This window comes from Musa acuminata, chromosome BXJ3-10 (genome assembly GCF_036884655.1).
Source record: "Musa acuminata AAA Group cultivar baxijiao chromosome BXJ3-10, Cavendish_Baxijiao_AAA, whole genome shotgun sequence".
NCBI lineage: Eukaryota > Viridiplantae > Streptophyta > Magnoliopsida > Zingiberales > Musaceae > Musa > Musa acuminata.
Window position 1 is genome coordinate 29402040 of NC_088358.1, and position 18608 is coordinate 29420647.

The window sequence follows — 18608 nt, forward strand, 5'->3', positions numbered from 1 at the left end:
GCTGGAGCATCACACGAGGAGGATCTCATATGCTCAATTTAAAAGGTAAACATAAAGAAGAGTCGGTGCAAAAAATAATACAATTTGATGAAAGGTGTCTTGGTTCATCACATTGGTAGGGAGGTTTCGGACCTGTTCTCAGAACAACTTTGCCAGCTTTTATGTACAGGAACATGCTAGATATCCATCTTTCTCACAATTGTTATGGCAACGTCAACATCGTCGTCGTCGTCGAGGAGGAGGAGGATAATAATAGGTACAAAGAATTGATTGCATCCTGGGCACGAGTTCGGAAGCAATTCAGATAAAACGATTCGGAAGATATGGGTGGCTACCGGAGGTCTACCACATCAAACTTCAGGTCGGGGTTCATGTAGACATCAGAGCAGTGGTCATAGATAGGCCCGCCATCTGATGGCTGTTGGTGAGGATGGAAGCCACGCTGTTGGCACTGCCTTATGACAGACATGCCTCCTGGTGTGGTCAGCCGAAATATCCCGTGGGTTCTGCATGTATAAACAAGTTAAACTCTGCTTCATGATGCATAAATGCCAACAAATGTAATGTAATGCCTTGCTAGTGCCTGCCTGATAAAATGTTTAACAAATTTTTAGGCCCCAACAACTAAATGAAGAGTAGAGAAATAATAACTGGCTCTTTGAAATACATGGACTCCCATCAATGTGGGATTTGAGAGTTAGAAGATGTCAGCATCTTAACCTCATATGCAAAGGGTCTCTTCTTAAACCCGCAAAAACTCAAATCATGAAAGAGCAACTTCACTATGGTGACAACGCTCTTCCGCAATTTAGGACCAGCAATATCGGCTAAAAAGTCTCGTTCATGAGTTTTAGTTGATAGCCAATAATGCCTCTATACCAAGATTGACTATGAGCTTATCCTAGCAAGCCTGGTCAAATTAAAAAAATGAAACTAATGCAAAAAAGTTCTGGACCATATAGGTTCAGACAATTCCTGACCGGGCAAGGCAACTGCATAAAAATCACATCCCCAAGCTGGGTTCAAGCTGAAAACATGACAGCCCATTGACAACCCAAATCAGCTAGTTATATAACAAAAAAGATTCAAAAACCAATATCCTCAAGGCCACAACTGAAACAAGCTATTAGCATGGCAAGACTGTGTAACAAATGTATGTAAGAAAATAAAAATCATACCTCGAACCATCTCTTGGTGCCATGACAATTGCAATAGACTCGGGCAACATAATCTAGTCAAATTTCAGCTTTGTTAAAAAAATTAACTTTGACAAGAAAACAGGAAAACTAGAATAGTGTATATAATCTACCTGATACGAATAGTGTGTGTGTACATCAATTGAGGACATGAAACATGACTGAGTAGGATGAGTCTGCAAATTTAGCAGAAGATACTTGGTTAGGCACCCTCATTGGTTCACAGCAAACATATGCCTGTGCATGTGCATCAACTCAACCAAAAACGTGCCAGCACTTGACTCTTCCCAGAAGTAAATAATATACATTATCAACAAAATAAAATCCAATTCTGTAAAAACACTATTTTTAAGAGCTCTGACTGTTCAAAGAATGGCAGATAGATCGACAAATGCACAAAGTCAAACTTCATAATTGAAGTTCAGTTTTCCTTCAACATGCTTTCTCAATAAGGATGTGACAACATCAGAGGTATGGTGAATGGATGGGATAAAAGAAGTTCCAGGAGATAGCACAGGCCTGCCAAAGTAGGCCATGAAAATTTTGCACATACTGATCTAACTATAAATACACTGGAGAGTAATTAAACATTTTAAAATAGTTGAAAAACATCTGTTTTCTTGGGTTACAGGAACCTCAAAAAAAATGATAAATTTAACCATCATTTCCTTTGAGGAAAAGATCTAACTTGTATGCTATATAAGTGAGTCCAAGACATAACGTACTAATATAGCAGGTTCATCTAACATAAAAAATTACGAGACTCGTTTCCAATCCTAAGTAATAAATTCAAAATGCTGAAATTTTCAATCATTACATGGAAAATAAGTTTTTCTTATGAAGGATAACATCATTTATTTTTTCAAGTAGTACTCATATAAAATTAGTTATCGCTAAATTACTGATGCAGTCAAAGAAATTCTCTTGATAAGAAGCATGCAGGAATATGTCTATACTCACATGAATCCATCCCAGGGGAAACAGTGACTGTTTATCCTGATAGTCAAATATTTCTTCTTCATTTGTTGTCTGACACTGAATCATATGATAATCAATCACAGCAGACCATAATTTCATAGAATGAAAAATAATGCAAAATGAGATACCACTATCTTACTGAATCAGATGTCGACTCCTGCTTAGGGATGATGAGAGCTGTCACATAGAACTTTCTGTTTTTCTGTAAAAGCAAAAGATATTTTTTGTGAACATATCACCCGAGCTTATGGTGCTCTATATTGAATACAGATGTTTTCTTACAAGTGAACCGGCAAGGACACCACATGTTTCTAAATTTCTGACAGTATTTGATTTTGCAAGCCTCATAAAACTATCCATCAGAGACGTTGACTGCAAGCAAAAAACAAACCAGTAATTAAAAGAAAACATGGAAAGAAAACAAAGAAGGAAAACCCTATAAATAAAACACAGATGATTCTCAAAGTCTCTGCCAAAAAAAAAATTCAAAAACAGAAAAAGAGTGGACTATTGTTCATTAGTCTGGAGGACCCACTATGTGAACTTCCTGAGGAGATTCTGCATGAATTAGCTCATCCTGCAAAGAAACTGTTTGTGAAGTTAAGGAACAAGAATCTTGTGCTGTAACATGAACATCCTGTACTTCTGCAAGGACTGGTGGAGGACAGAGTTCTTTGACGATATCCATCTTAGGATTCACATCTGAAACATCCAAGCTAACCATTGGATGTGGTTCTTCCTGTGGTTGAGTGGAATCATCTTGCAACGAAAGAACTTCCAGCATAGATTTTTCAATTTCCGAAGTGCCATTTTCCTTCGCGGCCACAGGTTTATCCTCTGTTGGTTGAAGCAGGCTGTTGCATTAAGGAAAAGAGAAAGAACAACCTTGTTTAAGTATTAATGCACTGACATGTTTCAAAAGAAAGGTGGGATAAACAGGTTTGAAATCCCTCCCCTATGTTATCTCTTCTTTTTTTCTTTTCCTGTCTTTGTACCTCCTCTCACTCCCAACACATAGGATTCTTCAGAACATATTAGAGCCACTGTAGGCCTGTACCGTTGACACTTCTTTATGATAACATATTGCATGTCTTAATGAGTTTATATTATTCTATATGTGGCTTCAGGATATGTCAAATACTGATAATATTTGTAGCTTGGATCACTTATTTACTCATCGACCACAGCAAAATTACAATAATCGTCCTTAACTTCCACATTATAAAAAAAAGGAAAAAATAAACAAAGGGGATGACACATCAAAAAAGAACAATGACCGCATTGAGATGACAGAAAACCAAGTGGAACAAAGAGATCAAAGAGTTTAACCTTGGGAACTCAATTGGAGTCAGGTCCAAATTGCTTGGGTATTGGATCTACAGTAACAAAAAAAAGGGGTGTGATTATCATTAGAATAATATGAAACAAGTATTTAGTGGACAGTAAATATACCCTTCGATCAGCAACAGGTGGCTTCCAATGCCCATGAAGACCATTTGGACCCAAGATTGAGTGTCTTGATAGTGTTTCCTCCTTGGGGGGCAGGAAACTAAGAGGATAACAGAGAATGCAAAGAAAAAATATCAGAAAATTGTTAAATGATGAGCCAATCAGCACAAGAGAAAAACAATTGGATAGTGAATATGCAGCTTTTTGTTGCTAAATTCAGCAAAATATGCTATCAAATTTTATACAGTTATGATTAGAAGCTACGACTACATGCACTTGCTGTTACTTCCTGATAAAAATTGACCAGTACTATGTGAACCAGTGCAGGTCAAGAATGCAAACACAATCCCAACATAAAATATTTATCATCTAATTAACATCACTATCACATAACAGAGTTCAATCGATACAAGTTCAAAGTTCAAGAGTTCACAGGAAGCATGATATCAACAATAGGCATGGAATCAAAAGTAGGTAAAACACGTGGTGTTGCAAACATAACCATCATGTGTTTTGTACCAATCTTTGTGTCAAGGCTCCGCTTAGCCACTAAGGTAAAGGCAACCCATATTCAGATTATTTTTCCATAGGTGACTTGTACCATAGTTACAATTTCTTTTTTTTCTTCTGTATGTGAGCATTGAACTAGTTGTAATTATGAATTGCTTCTTTTGAATAAGTTATTCTCTCTATTTTGACTATAGATTTTAAAAAGGATATTAATTAAAATATCATAATCTGCCTCTATGTATTTATCCTAGAACATGATGCTTTTCTTCTACACTTCTATACTATATCTGAAACCAATTTGAACCCCTGAAAATTAGAATGATTTTTTCTACTTTTTATCAACAATTATGTGATCAATGTAGCTTCCCACTAAAATGCATGATTATAATAGTGATACTGCAAACTGAAGAAAGTTAGGATATTCCATCCGACACAAATTGAGAAACTTCCAGAGCTTATATTTAGAGCCTTACAATTTACGAAATTGATCTTCTCTACTGTTGGTTGAAAAACTATTTCTCTGAACAATAGGACTCCTATAGAATCCATCTCTCACAACTGCTCTATAAGCCTGCAACATAAGAATAGATGCACACAAAAAAAGAGATGAAATATGTATCAGTGATACACAAACAGCCTACTTATAACAGTCATCTTTATCAGTTTGTAGAAAAGCCACCTTTCGTGTCATAGTGAGAGGCCACAATACCTGACTGGTTCTGTTATTTTCTATCTTCTTTTTCACCGGCGGCCACACAAATGAATCATCAAGAGAACCATCTTCTAAAGCTTGTCCCCATATATTCACTTGGCTTCTGTTCTTCCTATTTAATTCTTCAAGTCGACGTTGTACATCTGGCTTCAATGCTTCTAACTCATTCAAGGCATTCAATAATCTCTGTGTAAACAGTATTAAAAGTCAAATGAAAACTTTCTCCAAGGTTTTATTTTCTTAGCATGGACAGAGCCCATGATGTGCAACAGGATCTGCGCTAACCGAAACAGATCAGCACAAGCACCATGAAGACTTCACTACAGTACGGATCCCCACAGAGACCAACAATCAACTCTCAATTATCCAAATATGAAAAGGAAAAAAGTTCAGCTAACACAAATATCAACTGTATTAGCAACACAAATAAACAAAAAGTGAGTTACCTTTCTGAAATACAGTTTTTCATTTTGTAACACAACCTGATAGTCTTTGTGGAATGGTATGGTCTCAGTGATCAAACTGCATTAGAAAGAAATACGTTTCTTATGTAAGTTAGTTTACATATGAAGAAACATACATCTAAAGCTAAAGGAAAATGAACAATAATCGAAAGGTTCATATGCTTGTTTTCTTATATATGCTCAGATAGTCTTCCAAACACATAATACACAGGGTAAGGTTGAGGCACATGAAAAAAAGATGAAAAGCTATAATACTACTTGAAAGGTTGAATATACAATTCTAACAAAAACAGCCCCAAATAATGGAATTTAACCAAAAAAAATTATAGAAGATGGAACATCGATAACTAAGATCATTGATTGTCACATTCATTTCAACATAAAAATGCATAGACACCAGAAAATATAAATTAAATGATTTAGAAGTCTCCTATTACCTGTCAATTCGTGAGAAAATAGCCAATAGAAAATATCATTACAGGCAGGGCCAAATCAATAAATGGCTCAAGTGGATCCAAATTATCTAGATTCTTTCTTTTTGATGTATTAGGACAATGTAAATGTGGCCTCTTGATTAGTTTCAACAAATCCATTACTAACCAATCCTATATAACTTTGATCAACTAACAACAAAAATCCAAAACTGAATTAGTTTCCACCCTCATTTTTCTTCCAGATCATATTTCTCTTCCATAATACCTACTTCAAATGTTTATTAAACCAATCGTTCTTTTATATTTTCCTACATGCAAAATTATAACTTAAGAATCAGAAACTGCTTCTTTATTGAGCTACCATGAGGATCCAAGCACTATCAATTGGCAAAAAAGTAGACTATGAAAAGGGAATATCATTATTTAATCCATTTCTCCCATTTAGAATTGCATTCTTATTCTTGTATATATTTCATCTTCCTTCTGCCTAATTATTCATTGACAGTATCTTTTACTTGGACCACAAAATCTCCATGTCCCAAAAACTGAAAAAAAAAAAAAAGCTTTCATATTTATGAAAAAAAATAGTGCTAAAGAACCACACCCACTATAAAAGGGGGCGCAACAAATACGTAGAACACAACATTGAACTCAAAAATTGTCCGACCAGTTTAATAATTTAAGCATCAAAGGGGCATTGTCGAGAGCGCCCCAACACAGTTTTTATAGGGTTCAGATAGGATTAAGAGAAGTTTGGCTTAAGACTGGCTAACGGAAAGGACTAGGTTAGATCCGAATTAGCCTCCATCTTGGACAACCAAAATCTGACTTAACAGATTGGTGTTCGGAGGATAAGTGGAGGTGATGAAGGAAAATGACTCCAGATGATGCCTCATCATAACTATGAGATCTAACCTTAAAGCAGAATGGGTTTTATTTGGTGTATGCTCCAGATCAACCAAGTTACATCAAAGGCTAAGGAAAAAAGGCTCAATGCATTTACAAATAACATGCACTCATTAATAAATCTAAAGAAAGGAATTAGAACTTGAGAAAAATATGTGATGCAGATGTGTATGCTCAAATATGATCTCATAGGTGCCTTAAAGAACCAAATTCTAGTTATGAGCTGGTAATTTACATTTAAAATGCATGAATTAAGATATTACTGAGCAATTTCCTCACCTAGAAAATCTCATAAGCATAACAAAAAGATCGATAATATTCTTCTCGCTCCGATAAATTTCCGCCTGCACTAATCCAATAATTAGGAGATCGAGATTAAAAAGGTGAGACGAGAATAACTAGACCTCTCAACAACATAATAAATCAAATTGGACAAAGTACACTCGTAAGATCAGCGATTAACTGTGAACTCAGCAGAACTAAGTCTAAGATCTCTTGGCAATATTAACCAAAGGCAAAAGAGAGCACCAACTACTAAAAAGTTCCTTAAAATCCCTCTTAATTGTAAAATGCAGTAGTGTAACAACTAACATGTTTCAATTAAAAAAAAAACATGTTTCAATCATTGAAGCAAAATAAGTTACAGTTATATTTTCCATATGAGTACGGACAACATGTGGAGAATCTTTTACTATAATGAACAACTTCTTGAAGATTACCAACCAAAAGAATATGAGGGAGGAAAATCACCATGTGATTAAAAAGATACAGCAACATAATAGAATCAAAGCAATGCCCAAAGTTAAAAGGCCCACATCAATAAAATGTCTAGGACATCTACCATAATTGACCACCTAACTTCCAATGTGCAAACTGATTCGGATTGCAGAATGAGCTTATTGTGCATTTAAGCTCTAAATTTCAATGAAAAGATCATAAAAAAATTTCTAGAGTCATAAAATAAATGGCCTATTTACAAAAGTTCAAATGACAAGCCTATCGGTGAATGGATTGGGATAATGTACAAAAACAAAAGTAAAACTTCTTTCCCATGCAAATAATAGGAAAGTGAAGGAATTATTTTTTCCCATGCCCGTTCTTTGACATCTGAGTTAAGAAAATACATTCTAAGATGCGAAAAAAATGCATCAACCATCAATGAGAGCAAAACATCATAGGATGACCAATAAGTGTTCATCCAAACTCAAAAGAACAGTCAACCATGCAGTCTCTACCTCATAACAAGAGAGAGGTGTCGCATGTCATCATGGTCTGGGAAAAAACTGCTAATCATAAAGTACAAAAGGAAAAAGTGGCAGATAACATGCTTAGCAACACAATGGTTACAACACAAGAAAAAGAGTGTCAGATTCCAGAGATGCAACAAACGAATTGACATCAACCAAGATAGTGGTTTGCTTTTATGTGTAAACTCTAGTCACCTACTTGATTCTGAATTTAGTACATAGTGTAACTGACTTTGGTTTTTTTTTTTTTGTCCCCCATGGTCCACAAAATCACAGCTCTGGTAGTGATGACAACAATATTTGTTGTGAACAGACAAACTAATTTAGTTGCAACGAAACTAAAACATATCTTGTTTAAGTGATTCGTCTTTCAAAGAGACACTGGCCAATTCCATAACATTTCTCAAACAAGAATGTCCTTGTTCAGAAACCCAGAATTGCATGACCATAAACTAGAACATAGAGGATCTATACAGTAAAAGTAAATTAAGGAAAAAGATGACCAAGCGAAAGACAAAACTGTATGCACATACTTCTGCTTATAATATTGGTTAACAAACATAAGAACCAAGCTACTCCATCGTCTAACAGAATGTGCTACTCTATTATTTTGCAGGTTGCCACCGATGTTACCAAGTGAACCCTAAGACCTGAATCTCCTGTTTTTTAAGCCCTGTGAAGAACATTACCAAAAACTACTAACCTAGCACACATTATGAACAATATTGCCACTTGTGAAGATGCTGTTGCTAAAAGTACCATTCTTCCGAAACCACATGTATCATTTACCATGCCAAGTTTTTAAACTAAGTACTTGTATATAATCAAGATCCACGAACAAGAGAGGAAAAGAAGATTTTTTCACATATATTAGAAAAGGTATTAAGACCATGTTAAACATATGTGCTGGTTACACGGGCTCCCAGAGCAAACAACAAAAAGAAAGTCTTGTTAGCCCTGAAAGAATAATCTAGTTTGATGTCAAAAGTATTTCAGATCAACTGAGTGGTGTTGTATATTTTTCGCCAAATAAAAGTCGTTATGGCATATGAAGAATTTCTGATGCTTCCAACGAAATCAGTAGTCCATCGATTTCTGATGTTAGATCACATCTACCGAGGGAACGATAAAAGCCTTAATAATATAATAAAAGAATCCAACTTCTCTTCCAACCATGAACAATTCGCTAAAATTAACTGCCCAGATTTGCCTAATCACGCGTAATCGATCAAACAACACATGAATTGCCTTCATCTAAACCGCTAGAAGTAGCGCCCTGACGAATAAAACGACAGTGCTGGTTGGACGCAAGAAACATTTTATCCTTTTCAAGGTTCATATAGTGAAAACATCCAAAGAAGGATCAAAACCTGTCTGAGAAGATTATGGGCGATCCGGTAGTAATAACGGAGAGAGATCCGATTGTCGACATCGAGCCTCTTGGCGCTCTCCGAGATATTGATCTCGCCCGAACAAGGCTTCATCTTAGGGTTTACTCCTGCTCCCGTCACCGGCTCTTCAAATTCGCATCCAAATCGAGACGAATCGCAAGGGATTCTCAACGATGGCAGAAAACCTATCCGTGAAAGAGATCGCGATCGTCCTCCGAGGGCCTTCTTCGATGGCGATCCTGCGACGCGAGGGGGGAGACAGGAGGGCAACCCAACTCGCTCGTAAAGAGGGGCAAAACCGGAATACGGATCATTTTGGTAGGCATGGTTTAATGAAGATGGAAGACTTCGGTGGCAAAAACCGGAAAACTCATATTTACGATTTTACCCTCCATGTCGGTCAAATCCTACGGTCGAAGCGTAACTATGACCTCATGATGAACCCAAACTCACCCGATGAAGAGTCAACTCGTTCGAAGCTCGATTCTAATTTGGTCCATTCGATTTGGTTTTGATCTGACTCGGTTCAAATCGACCGGTGTAAGAGACATCTTAATCTATCACAAAGTGGTTTCTGGACGCTTAAGTATTTGGGTCCAATTAAAGCGACGTGAAGGATTTCTCGGTTCGGTAAATGGGCTTAATCCGAGAGCTCGATTTGGGCCAGCCTGTGAAGGAAAAGAAGGAGTAGGTGAACCCAGGTCCGACCCAACTAGAACTGGCGTTACGTGCCCCATGATTTATCACAATGCAGGACTTTGGAGTACCATCGCTGGGAGCAGCATGGCCTTGGTACGGTGAAGCCATGTATGAGGATTGGATTCTCATAACTACAGAATTGCCTTCTAGTCGTATCTCCAAATGGTACATGAGGTATGACATAATCATGGGGGGGGGGGGGGGCATCTCAACTTAACCCATCTGATACTTAAGTCAGCGAAAAACAAAGAGGAAGGAAGATAATAGTATGAGCAATGTAAATGAGAGAATATAAGGTTTTTGTCTAGTTTTCTTTGTCTAGAGCTTGACTTTTATGCCTAGACAACGAGTGATTTAAACATACGTTAGCCAATGCCCCTCTTACCGTATACGGTGGAGGTATTAATGAGGGCAGTTTGCTAACGTGTATCCTTTAACGCCCTAAGTAAATCGATAGGATGTCTCTGGACTTACTCGCTTGCTGTTTTGGGTTAGGTAGAAAGTGATCTCTCTATCGATAAATCCCTATTGATGACACTTAGTCAAACTTTTTCCTATCGATAATAAAGCAAAGATATATCATTTTCGTGACTAAAATTGGTCAAGTAAGTCTTATGATGTGGGTTTTCTTCAGGGGGTTTGTCTCTGCTGAGTTCATTTTGGGATCATCTGCATTTGGCATGTGTTTGGTTGCGTGTGAGGAGCACGCGTTACATGCTCGGTGGCTGAACTACAAATGGCTCATGCGGAGATGGATTGAGATGTAAGGTGGATAAATAAGGAAATTATCTCCAGATATTGTTGATATTGGTGGGTCCAAGTCAGTCGATAGAGAACACCAACACGGGAAGGAATACATGCTTTTGGCCCCATTCGATTGGTTTTCCCATATAAAATATATTTAATTTTAGTATCTCCGGTCTTTATTTGCTTTTTCTTTTTCTAGTTTGTTTCCGTTAAAATTATAATTGAATTATCAAAGGAGGATTCTACCCGGTTGACTTAGGATGAGAAGATTGCAAATTTTGATCTAACTAAAATTGTTTTCGGAGAAGTTGATTCGTGCATATTGACCTCATAGATAACAATAAATGTGTTGATGTGAAATCTATTATTTCAGTAGCCATGGTACCAAAAAATGTTTTTAAAATATCTTTAATTTGGATAATATTTTCATGTATTTTTTTTACTTTTTACTTTTTATGTGGAGCTTCGGCTCAAAACCGATCGATTAGGTGTAATCACCAATATATTTATTTTCTCCCTTAACAGAAATCAAATTACCATGAGTGATGTGAATAATTAAAATTATTTTTTAATAAAAATTATTTTTTATTTGTATAGTATGGTTAAGAAAATAAATAAAATTAATTTTTTTTATCATGTGAATAAGTTATGAATTTAATCAATCAATTAAATTATTTATTAATTTTTTTCTTAATGAGTGATGTGATTTTTGAAAAATAAATAGCTTAATTTTATTTTATGTGTGAATCATAAAAAAATAAATATTATAATTCTATATATGTGTGAAAGTAAAAGAAAAATAAAAAATAAATTATTTTTTATCTTTGGAGAGCTCATTTTCTAGATTTCCCTTTATCATTTTCCACAGTAGGAAGACCTAAGAGAATTAGATGTACTCATATACTCATATAGGATCCTCTATATATGTATATATATATATATATATATATATATATATATATATATATATATATTAAATTATTATATTTTGTATGATTTTTAATAATATTTTAATTTTAAAAATGTATGATTAGTAAATAATGGTCATTGAATTATGATCTTAGAATGAGTACTTATGTTAATAATAGTTTCAATTCATTTAATTAAACACATTTATATTTCAAGTAATTATGTGTAAATTTTATAATTTAATTAATTTAAATTTAAAATTATAAATCTGAATTAGTTAGTTCACGATAGAATAAATTTTGAGAATAACTATTATGTTATAATAAAAAAATATTTTTTTAAAAAATATTTAAAATATAATTTAGTGAGAATGATTAAATTATATTCTAACCTAAGTTAAATTAATTGGTTATATTAGCCAATGTGATTAAGTATATTTCTAAATCATATGATCAAGTATGGTCCAATTCATGTGGTTAGATATAACTCAACCCATATGGCTAGGTATAATTTAGTCCACGTGATTATGCATGATCCAATCGTATGTGGTGCAACCCATATAGCGAAGTACGATCCATCTTATGTGGTCAAGCATGATCTAGCTCATGTGGTCAAGCATGACTTACCCCGTGTGATCAAGCATGACTCAACCCATGCGGCTAGTTATGACTTAACTTGTGAGCCAAGCATGATCTAGTTCAATGGTAAAATTTAACCTAACTTACAAGTAAAGTTGAGTTCAACCTATGAAGTTATGCTCACCTAGTTATGTGATTGGTGTTGAACACATTATTACTCATCCATCTAACCCGTTGTATCTTAGCCCAACCTACTACTTATGATAGGCATATGCGATCTAGGACTTAGGTGGATCAATTCGGTCTCCGCTAATATTATGCGATACAATTTAATTTTTTTCTATTGATTTGAGTTCATTAGTTAACTTAATTAGATAGATTTTATAATATTTAAGTTCATTAGTTTGAGTTTAATCAATAAATTATTTATGTATTGATTTGAGTTCATTAGTTAACTTAATTCCAAATCAACTCGATCGGTTTAATTTTACTTGACCTATTTATTCCAAATAAAATCTGATTGGGATAATAATAATAATAATAATAATACTATACAACCTATGGATCCGACAAAATAAATCTGCACTAAACATGAGACCAAAAATTTGGAACAATTCGTTCCACCAAATGGAAATACAACCTTGTCGGTGCTTACCATTCGACAGTGCCTCCGGAAAACTCCCATCACCAATGCCCTTTGTACTGTCAATCGAAATTGATCTCGCAGAAACTACCATTTCATCACTAACACAATTTTCTTTGGCCATTAAATATGACAAGAAAGCATCCGAACTACACGACAATGATCGTTCATATCGAGGACCATTCACCTGATCATATCACGAGAGATGTAATCTCAACTTGGACTGGTAGGATTCACTCAACACGCCATTAAACTATCTGTGACCATCTCTAATTTTCCTTTTTCCTGTTTTCGTCGTCTCCGAACTATGTATGACGTTAAGCGTTGACTTTTTTTGGAAACCTCTTCTTCTTTTTCACAGTTTCTAAGCGTTAAAAAAATAAATCCATAAATGATCATAGACAATCAATTGATAATTCACCTTTCTTTATCATCCGGCTAATGTAGTGTATTAGTCAAAATTAAGATGCTTAGGAAGTCAACCTAAAGCAATCTGTATAAAATCGAAAAGAGCTCGATAAGAATCTGTCTGATGCTTCAATCACAGAAGGGAAAAATACGAGAATATTTAAGGTATTTTCTTACCTTCCTTGATGAAGCCTAAAGCTAAATGAGATATTTATAGAATCAGAAGGCTTCGGAGACCACCCATGTGAGGATAAGAAGCCCATTAATATTATGAGATAGACTATCTAACAATGGATGGACTACGATGGTATTAATTTCTTAGAGTATAATCCAATAAGATCGATATTAAATGTTGACATCGAAGTGTTTGCCACTTGCTCTCGGTTGGCCAACCGAGAAGATGGCAAACCACAGCTTTAATGCTCGCCGCAAGTTACACAGCACAGGATCTAACCCACTGTTGCTAACCGAGTGGAGGTAATCGGAGTGGGACTCCGAAAACACAGTGGCGGTATATGTGTATCCTTCTGAATCCTACGCTTTCCTGGGAGTGAAGAGTAGAGGCACCGAAGCACAAGGCAATCCAGCTGTTGTTGCCATAGATACGCATGTCTTCCTTGGAGATTTAGGTAAAGCTGTTCTACTGTACAGGATTTGGTGCAGTGCTGGGGTTTAATGGCCACAGGACAAAAGGAACAATCCTCCAGGGGTTCTGATAGCCTGTGCGTCCTCGGGACTGTTGGAGATGGATCTCCCATGGCAGCTGTTGCCGCTGCAGCAGTGGGAGGGGGTGAAATCTAGCTGCAGTTATATGGCTGTGAGTGGAAACACATGATCTCTAAATGATGTGGCCCATCCCGGGAGTTCAGTCCCTTCACGGGTCTATCTGACAAGGAAAGCTCGATGTGATTGGAGACTCGCACATGCATGCACTCAGCGGTGGCTTTGATGCTGCCCAATCTCTCTCTCTCTCTCTCTCTCTCTCTCTCTCTCTCATCTCTCCAAAGCACCTTTGTGAAGCCTCTTCGGGATGTGACTGTCCAAAGAAGAGCTAGATTTCTTGTTCGAGATAATAAATACTTGCCACTGTTCTATTTCAGTTGCTTGATGCTGATATTAAGAAATATCTGCAAGTGTCAAGAATAGCATTCATGTCACATTCATGCCGTGAATTTAGGTTAAACTTCCAACAATATTCCCAAGTGATGTGATTATGTAGCGTAAACACTTCCCTCGATGGAAGACAGATGCAGACAAAAAGATTGAGCAGTATCAGATCGAATTCTTCGAGAAAAAGAAACGAATATGAGGAAGCACTGCACATATGAGACTTGAATAAAACCAAGCTTTAGCACAGCATTTAACTATGCAAGTGGGTTTTGTTTTAGATCAATGGTTTTGAGCTTAGCTTTGTACGCTGACAAGTGAAGGGTCATTTCATACAGAGCCCTAAACAAAAGTGACGCAGAATTGATGAGAAGACATATTTGCAAGTTGCATGAAGTTCCACAAGGAACCCCAAATACTTTTCCACCCCCACTGTTGTGGAAAGGATCTCCTCAAACCAATGACCAATGAACGATGAAATCTTAACATACTAAACCCCCTCGACTCATGGACCGTGACATGACTTGAGACTTCAAGCTAATATTTTCTGGTGATGAGATGCGACGGATCCTCTTCTCCTACCTACTCTCTCGGCAAAACCAGACCTCCTTCAATCTGTCCATCCGAGGGGTGGCTTTCTGTAAGCTTTCTAGCCAAGAGAAAACAAGGTTTGGTTCAACTAGCGAGCTTGTGGATGCTTCACGACCACAAATCGCCTACCTATATATGTTGGAGAAGCAGTCGGCCACACTTCTTTCCCACACAAAAATATGCTTGGTGTGGAGATTGCTTTCGAGCACCGCATCTCCTGTTTACCACTCATTCCTTCGAATGGAAAAATCGTGCCTTATCTTTATCAGATTCAGCTTTTCTTGATGCCATTCTTTCATAAAGATCTCATATGAAAGACCGACTTGATTTGTGATCTCGAATCGCCCCTATTACAACTATGGCTTCTCAAAAATTAAGGTGGACGGGAATCTCGATGTCATGTACGATCTTCTGCAAGGATATATACCGCATTTCCAAGTGAAATCGGCAATTTTGGCTGAGAATGCAATGGGGACGAGCATTGGAAATCCATGAGAGACGATGTTCTTTGCTATAAATTCTCGGTAGAAATAATAGTCTTCGTGTTTGGACAAAGTCCAAATGAATCCAGGGATGACGACTCGAAATCGAGACCAAATTAGCATGGAAAGTGACCTCGGGTTAATTGCAGTGTGGTGCTCCGAGCTGCAACATTGTTGCTCACAGTTAATGTTGTCTAGGGATCCACCAAATCTCATGTTGTAGATCTCCATAACATGATGAGTACGTGGAAGTCCTTATCCAATCTTTATTCTCCAATCTCACTAGTTTATTGTACATGTCATGCAGGTTGGGAAGCTTCCAAAGAATATTTACCGAAACGAGTTACGTGTAAAAGAGCTAAAGAAGAAAAAAGATCCACAAAGCAAGCATCCCTTCCATCGCAATCCATCGTATAATATTGGATTACGATCGAAAGTTCTTCGCGGAGGATTTGCACATGAGAAAATTGCTTTGGATTATCGAGCATGGATAGTATATGCACGTGGCTATCGATCGCTCGGGCGGAGGAATCGAATAGAGGACAGCTGTCTGGGATAGATGTGGTGAAGTGACAGGATGAGATCCATCGGTTTGATGTGATGTTCTCATCGCAAAGGCCGCATCATCCTTTCTTCCGGACCATCACTCCTCGCTGTTCGCCGGTCTCCGGTTCTGTCATGCTCGTGAAGCCATCCAACGATGTAGCGACAACACTCCTTGGCGTTTGCTCCATGGAACTTGATCTCGCTGGGCCTCTGGTTCTCTGTACATCCTAGGCACTGTCAGCGGTACGTGGACCTTTCCCACAACTCATACATGAAAACCCTAGTCAAGAAGATGATGACGACCTTTACCGAAATGGATCGATCACACGGAGAAGGAGGACTAGCTGGCTTCAAGTGTAAGAAGCAGGAACAGAGTATACAGTTCACTTTGAGGTGCTACATGCTTTTTGGCCCCTAAGAGTTATCACCGAAAGGAACCTTAGGATCTGCGCCACTGATGTAGCTTTTTAACATGTCACATAACTCGTCCAAGCTCCACAAGCCATCGACAATGGTGTTGCTGCAGTCGCTGTTAGCTACAGTGTAATCGGGCGACGCCGAATAGCCAAGCGCTGGTGCCGACACCGGGGCTAGGTCCCAGGTGTCTAGGTCGTAGGCATTGTTCATGGAGAGGCCACTAGAGAGTGGATCGAATGCGACGCCATCCAGCTCGTCGGGTGCTGTTGATGGGAACTCGGACACGGTAACCGGGAGCCGAGGGAGGACGGTGGAGCAGGAAGAGCTGCTGGGGCTGCGATTCTCCGCTACTGCCGGTGGCTCGTAGGAGGTGAGACTTCCGAACTGGTGATGTTGCATGCTTGGGTTGACGAGCCCATGGCGAGGACCTTGCGGAGCCTGGTCGGTCGTGGTGGTGTAGGCACCAAGAGATTGCATGGTGTGGGAAGAGCCCATCTTCTCAAGCAACCTCGGCATCCAATAGCAACGCACGGCGTCTCGGAACATGGCGCTGTTGGCGTCGACCTTGAGCTGTCTCGCCTGCTTCTGCACTCGAGTCCGCCAGTAGTTCTTTATCTCGTTGTCCGTTCTACCGGGTAGATGTTGTGCGATTCTAGACCACCTACACACGAAAGTTGACGTTTCGATGCATCAAGAGAGACCTTAATCGCAGAAACAGCTTATTTGTATATATGTTACCTGTTTCCCCACTTGGAGTGGAGTTCAAGAATCATGAGTTGCTCTTCAGGCGTAAGGTTGCCTCGCTTTATGTCGGGTTTCAGGTAATTCAACCATCTCAGTCGACAACTCTTGCCGGTTCTCTTCAAGCCTACGAATCAGCAAAAAGGATATGTAGCCCTAAATCTACAAAAAATAAAAAAAAACAAAGAAAGAAGAGGAAGAAGAAGAGGAAGCAAGAGTGGCCTTTGATGAAGTCATTAGCTAGCTAAGCAGGACAGATAGATGCCTGACTACCTGAACACCTAGCGAGGAGATTCCACCGGCCTTCGCCGTGACAAGCAATGTAGTGGATGAGGAGTGTGTCCTCCTCCAGAGTCCATGGCCCTCTCCTTAGCTCCATGTCCCCATATTTGCCGGATGATCCCCTTGTCTCAGACATGCTTTGCTCCCTCCCCTCCTAAAGAATGCTTTCCTATAGGGAGGCTTGGAGAAGAGGGCTAAGTTTCCGTGTTATATAGGCCATGCAAGAAGAAGGAAAGCTACAAATAATGGGACAGGTCAGTAGTAGAAGAAGAAGTACCCCAAAGGTGAAACTTACTGGATCCTCTTTCTCTTTATGACTTGTGGCACTCACAAGGATTTTTTGGATGCGATCTACTCCTAGTCATAGACTTTGGGGTTTATAGTGGAGAAAAAAGACATCGAGCTGAGCTCCTTTGGTGGCTTTTGAAGCTGTTTTCAGATTCTGGCCCTGCAGGAAACGTGTTTGACTGACCATACAGTGGTAGGTAAATACTGGTGACCTTGGCGTTATTAGAGTGTGAGTGTGTTTGTGTGTGTGTGTGTGAGAGAGAGAGAGAGAGAGAGAGAGAGAGAGCGAGAGAGAGAAATGGGCTTCTTTGCTCAATCTCAGCCGCTGGAATCTTTGGTAACATTTCTTCTCTCATCCTTTTGAGCTTCACATTTGAAAGATGTCTCCCTCGTCCAACAAAAGAGGAGCAAGTTTTCCCCGTTTCAGAGACAGGACACTTTATCATGTCCTCAGCATTTGAACATCCTTTCTATCTTGCCCTTTTCCTCTGGGAATTGTGAATAAACATCTCAAGAATGAGATATGAAATTTACAAGTGCCAGATATGCATACCATCGAATCTTTATCTGTGTCTCAGCTCAAGCCAACTTATTTCATTTTCATCTTCCATGAGCAGGAGCCATGTCACCCTCCATGACGCCAAGCTTCCCATATATGATGCTGATATTACCTGTAAATTTCAGGGTATTAATCATGTCATACACATTTCTTTAGGTTGTGCCAAGCCAACGACTTCTCTGACTGCTCCTTGCAGGAGCTGCTCGATCATTCAAAGTTCAGAAAGATTCGACCCGGCGAGCGATCATCGCCTATAGCCTCACCCGTATGTTCGACATGCAAAGCAAAGTACCAGCATTACTTAATTGGCACTAGAAGCACTTC

At 38.2% G+C, this 18608-nt stretch overlaps 2 protein-coding genes across 2 annotated transcripts; both read right to left on the minus strand.

Annotated features, from left to right (window-relative positions):
- Positions 1-66: 66 nt before the first annotated feature.
- Positions 67-9597, minus strand: LOC135651650 (AMSH-like ubiquitin thioesterase 1). The gene is made up of 14 exons (XM_065171907.1): positions 9267-9597; positions 6929-6993; positions 5292-5367; positions 4843-5031; positions 4607-4704; positions 3627-3723; positions 3504-3550; positions 2710-3028; positions 2457-2546; positions 2314-2376; positions 2157-2231; positions 1310-1372; positions 1179-1231; positions 67-506 (listed from the first exon to the last, which is right to left on the minus strand). Exons 1-14 carry the CDS (start codon positions 9378-9380, stop codon positions 332-334), a joined length of 1524 nt encoding a protein of 507 aa, XP_065027979.1. The 5' UTR covers positions 9381-9597; the 3' UTR covers positions 67-331.
- A 6684-nt stretch (positions 9598-16281) lies between these two features.
- On the minus strand, positions 16282-17755 carry LOC135651228 (transcription factor MYB62-like). Its single transcript, XM_065171155.1, has 3 exons — positions 17429-17755; positions 17153-17282; positions 16282-17075 (listed from the first exon to the last, which is right to left on the minus strand). Exons 1-3 carry the CDS (start codon positions 17571-17573, stop codon positions 16412-16414), a joined length of 939 nt encoding a protein of 312 aa, XP_065027227.1. The 5' UTR covers positions 17574-17755; the 3' UTR covers positions 16282-16411.
- Between the last annotated feature and the right edge of the window lie 853 nt (positions 17756-18608).

Coding starts and splice junctions, on each gene's coding strand:
- LOC135651650 (XM_065171907.1), bottom strand. CDS start 9,380: ATGAAGCCTTGTTCGGGCGAGATCAATATCTCGGAGAGCGCCAAGAGG. Junction 5,368..6,928: donor ATGCTTATGAGATTTTCTAG/GTGAGGAAATTG, acceptor TTTCTAATGCAG/TTTGATCACTGAGACCATAC. Junction 3,724..4,606: donor GAAGATCAATTTCGTAAATT/GTAAGGCTCTAA, acceptor TTATCCTCTTAG/TTTCCTGCCCCCCAAGGAGG.
- LOC135651228 (XM_065171155.1), bottom strand. CDS start 17,573: ATGTCTGAGACAAGGGGATCATCCGGCAAATATGGGGACATGGAGCTA. Junction 17,283..17,428: donor TCTCCTCGCTAGGTGTTCAG/GTAGTCAGGCAT, acceptor GCTGATTCGTAG/GCTTGAAGAGAACCGGCAAG. Junction 17,076..17,152: donor CACTCCAAGTGGGGAAACAG/GTAACATATATA, acceptor TTTCGTGTGTAG/GTGGTCTAGAATCGCACAAC.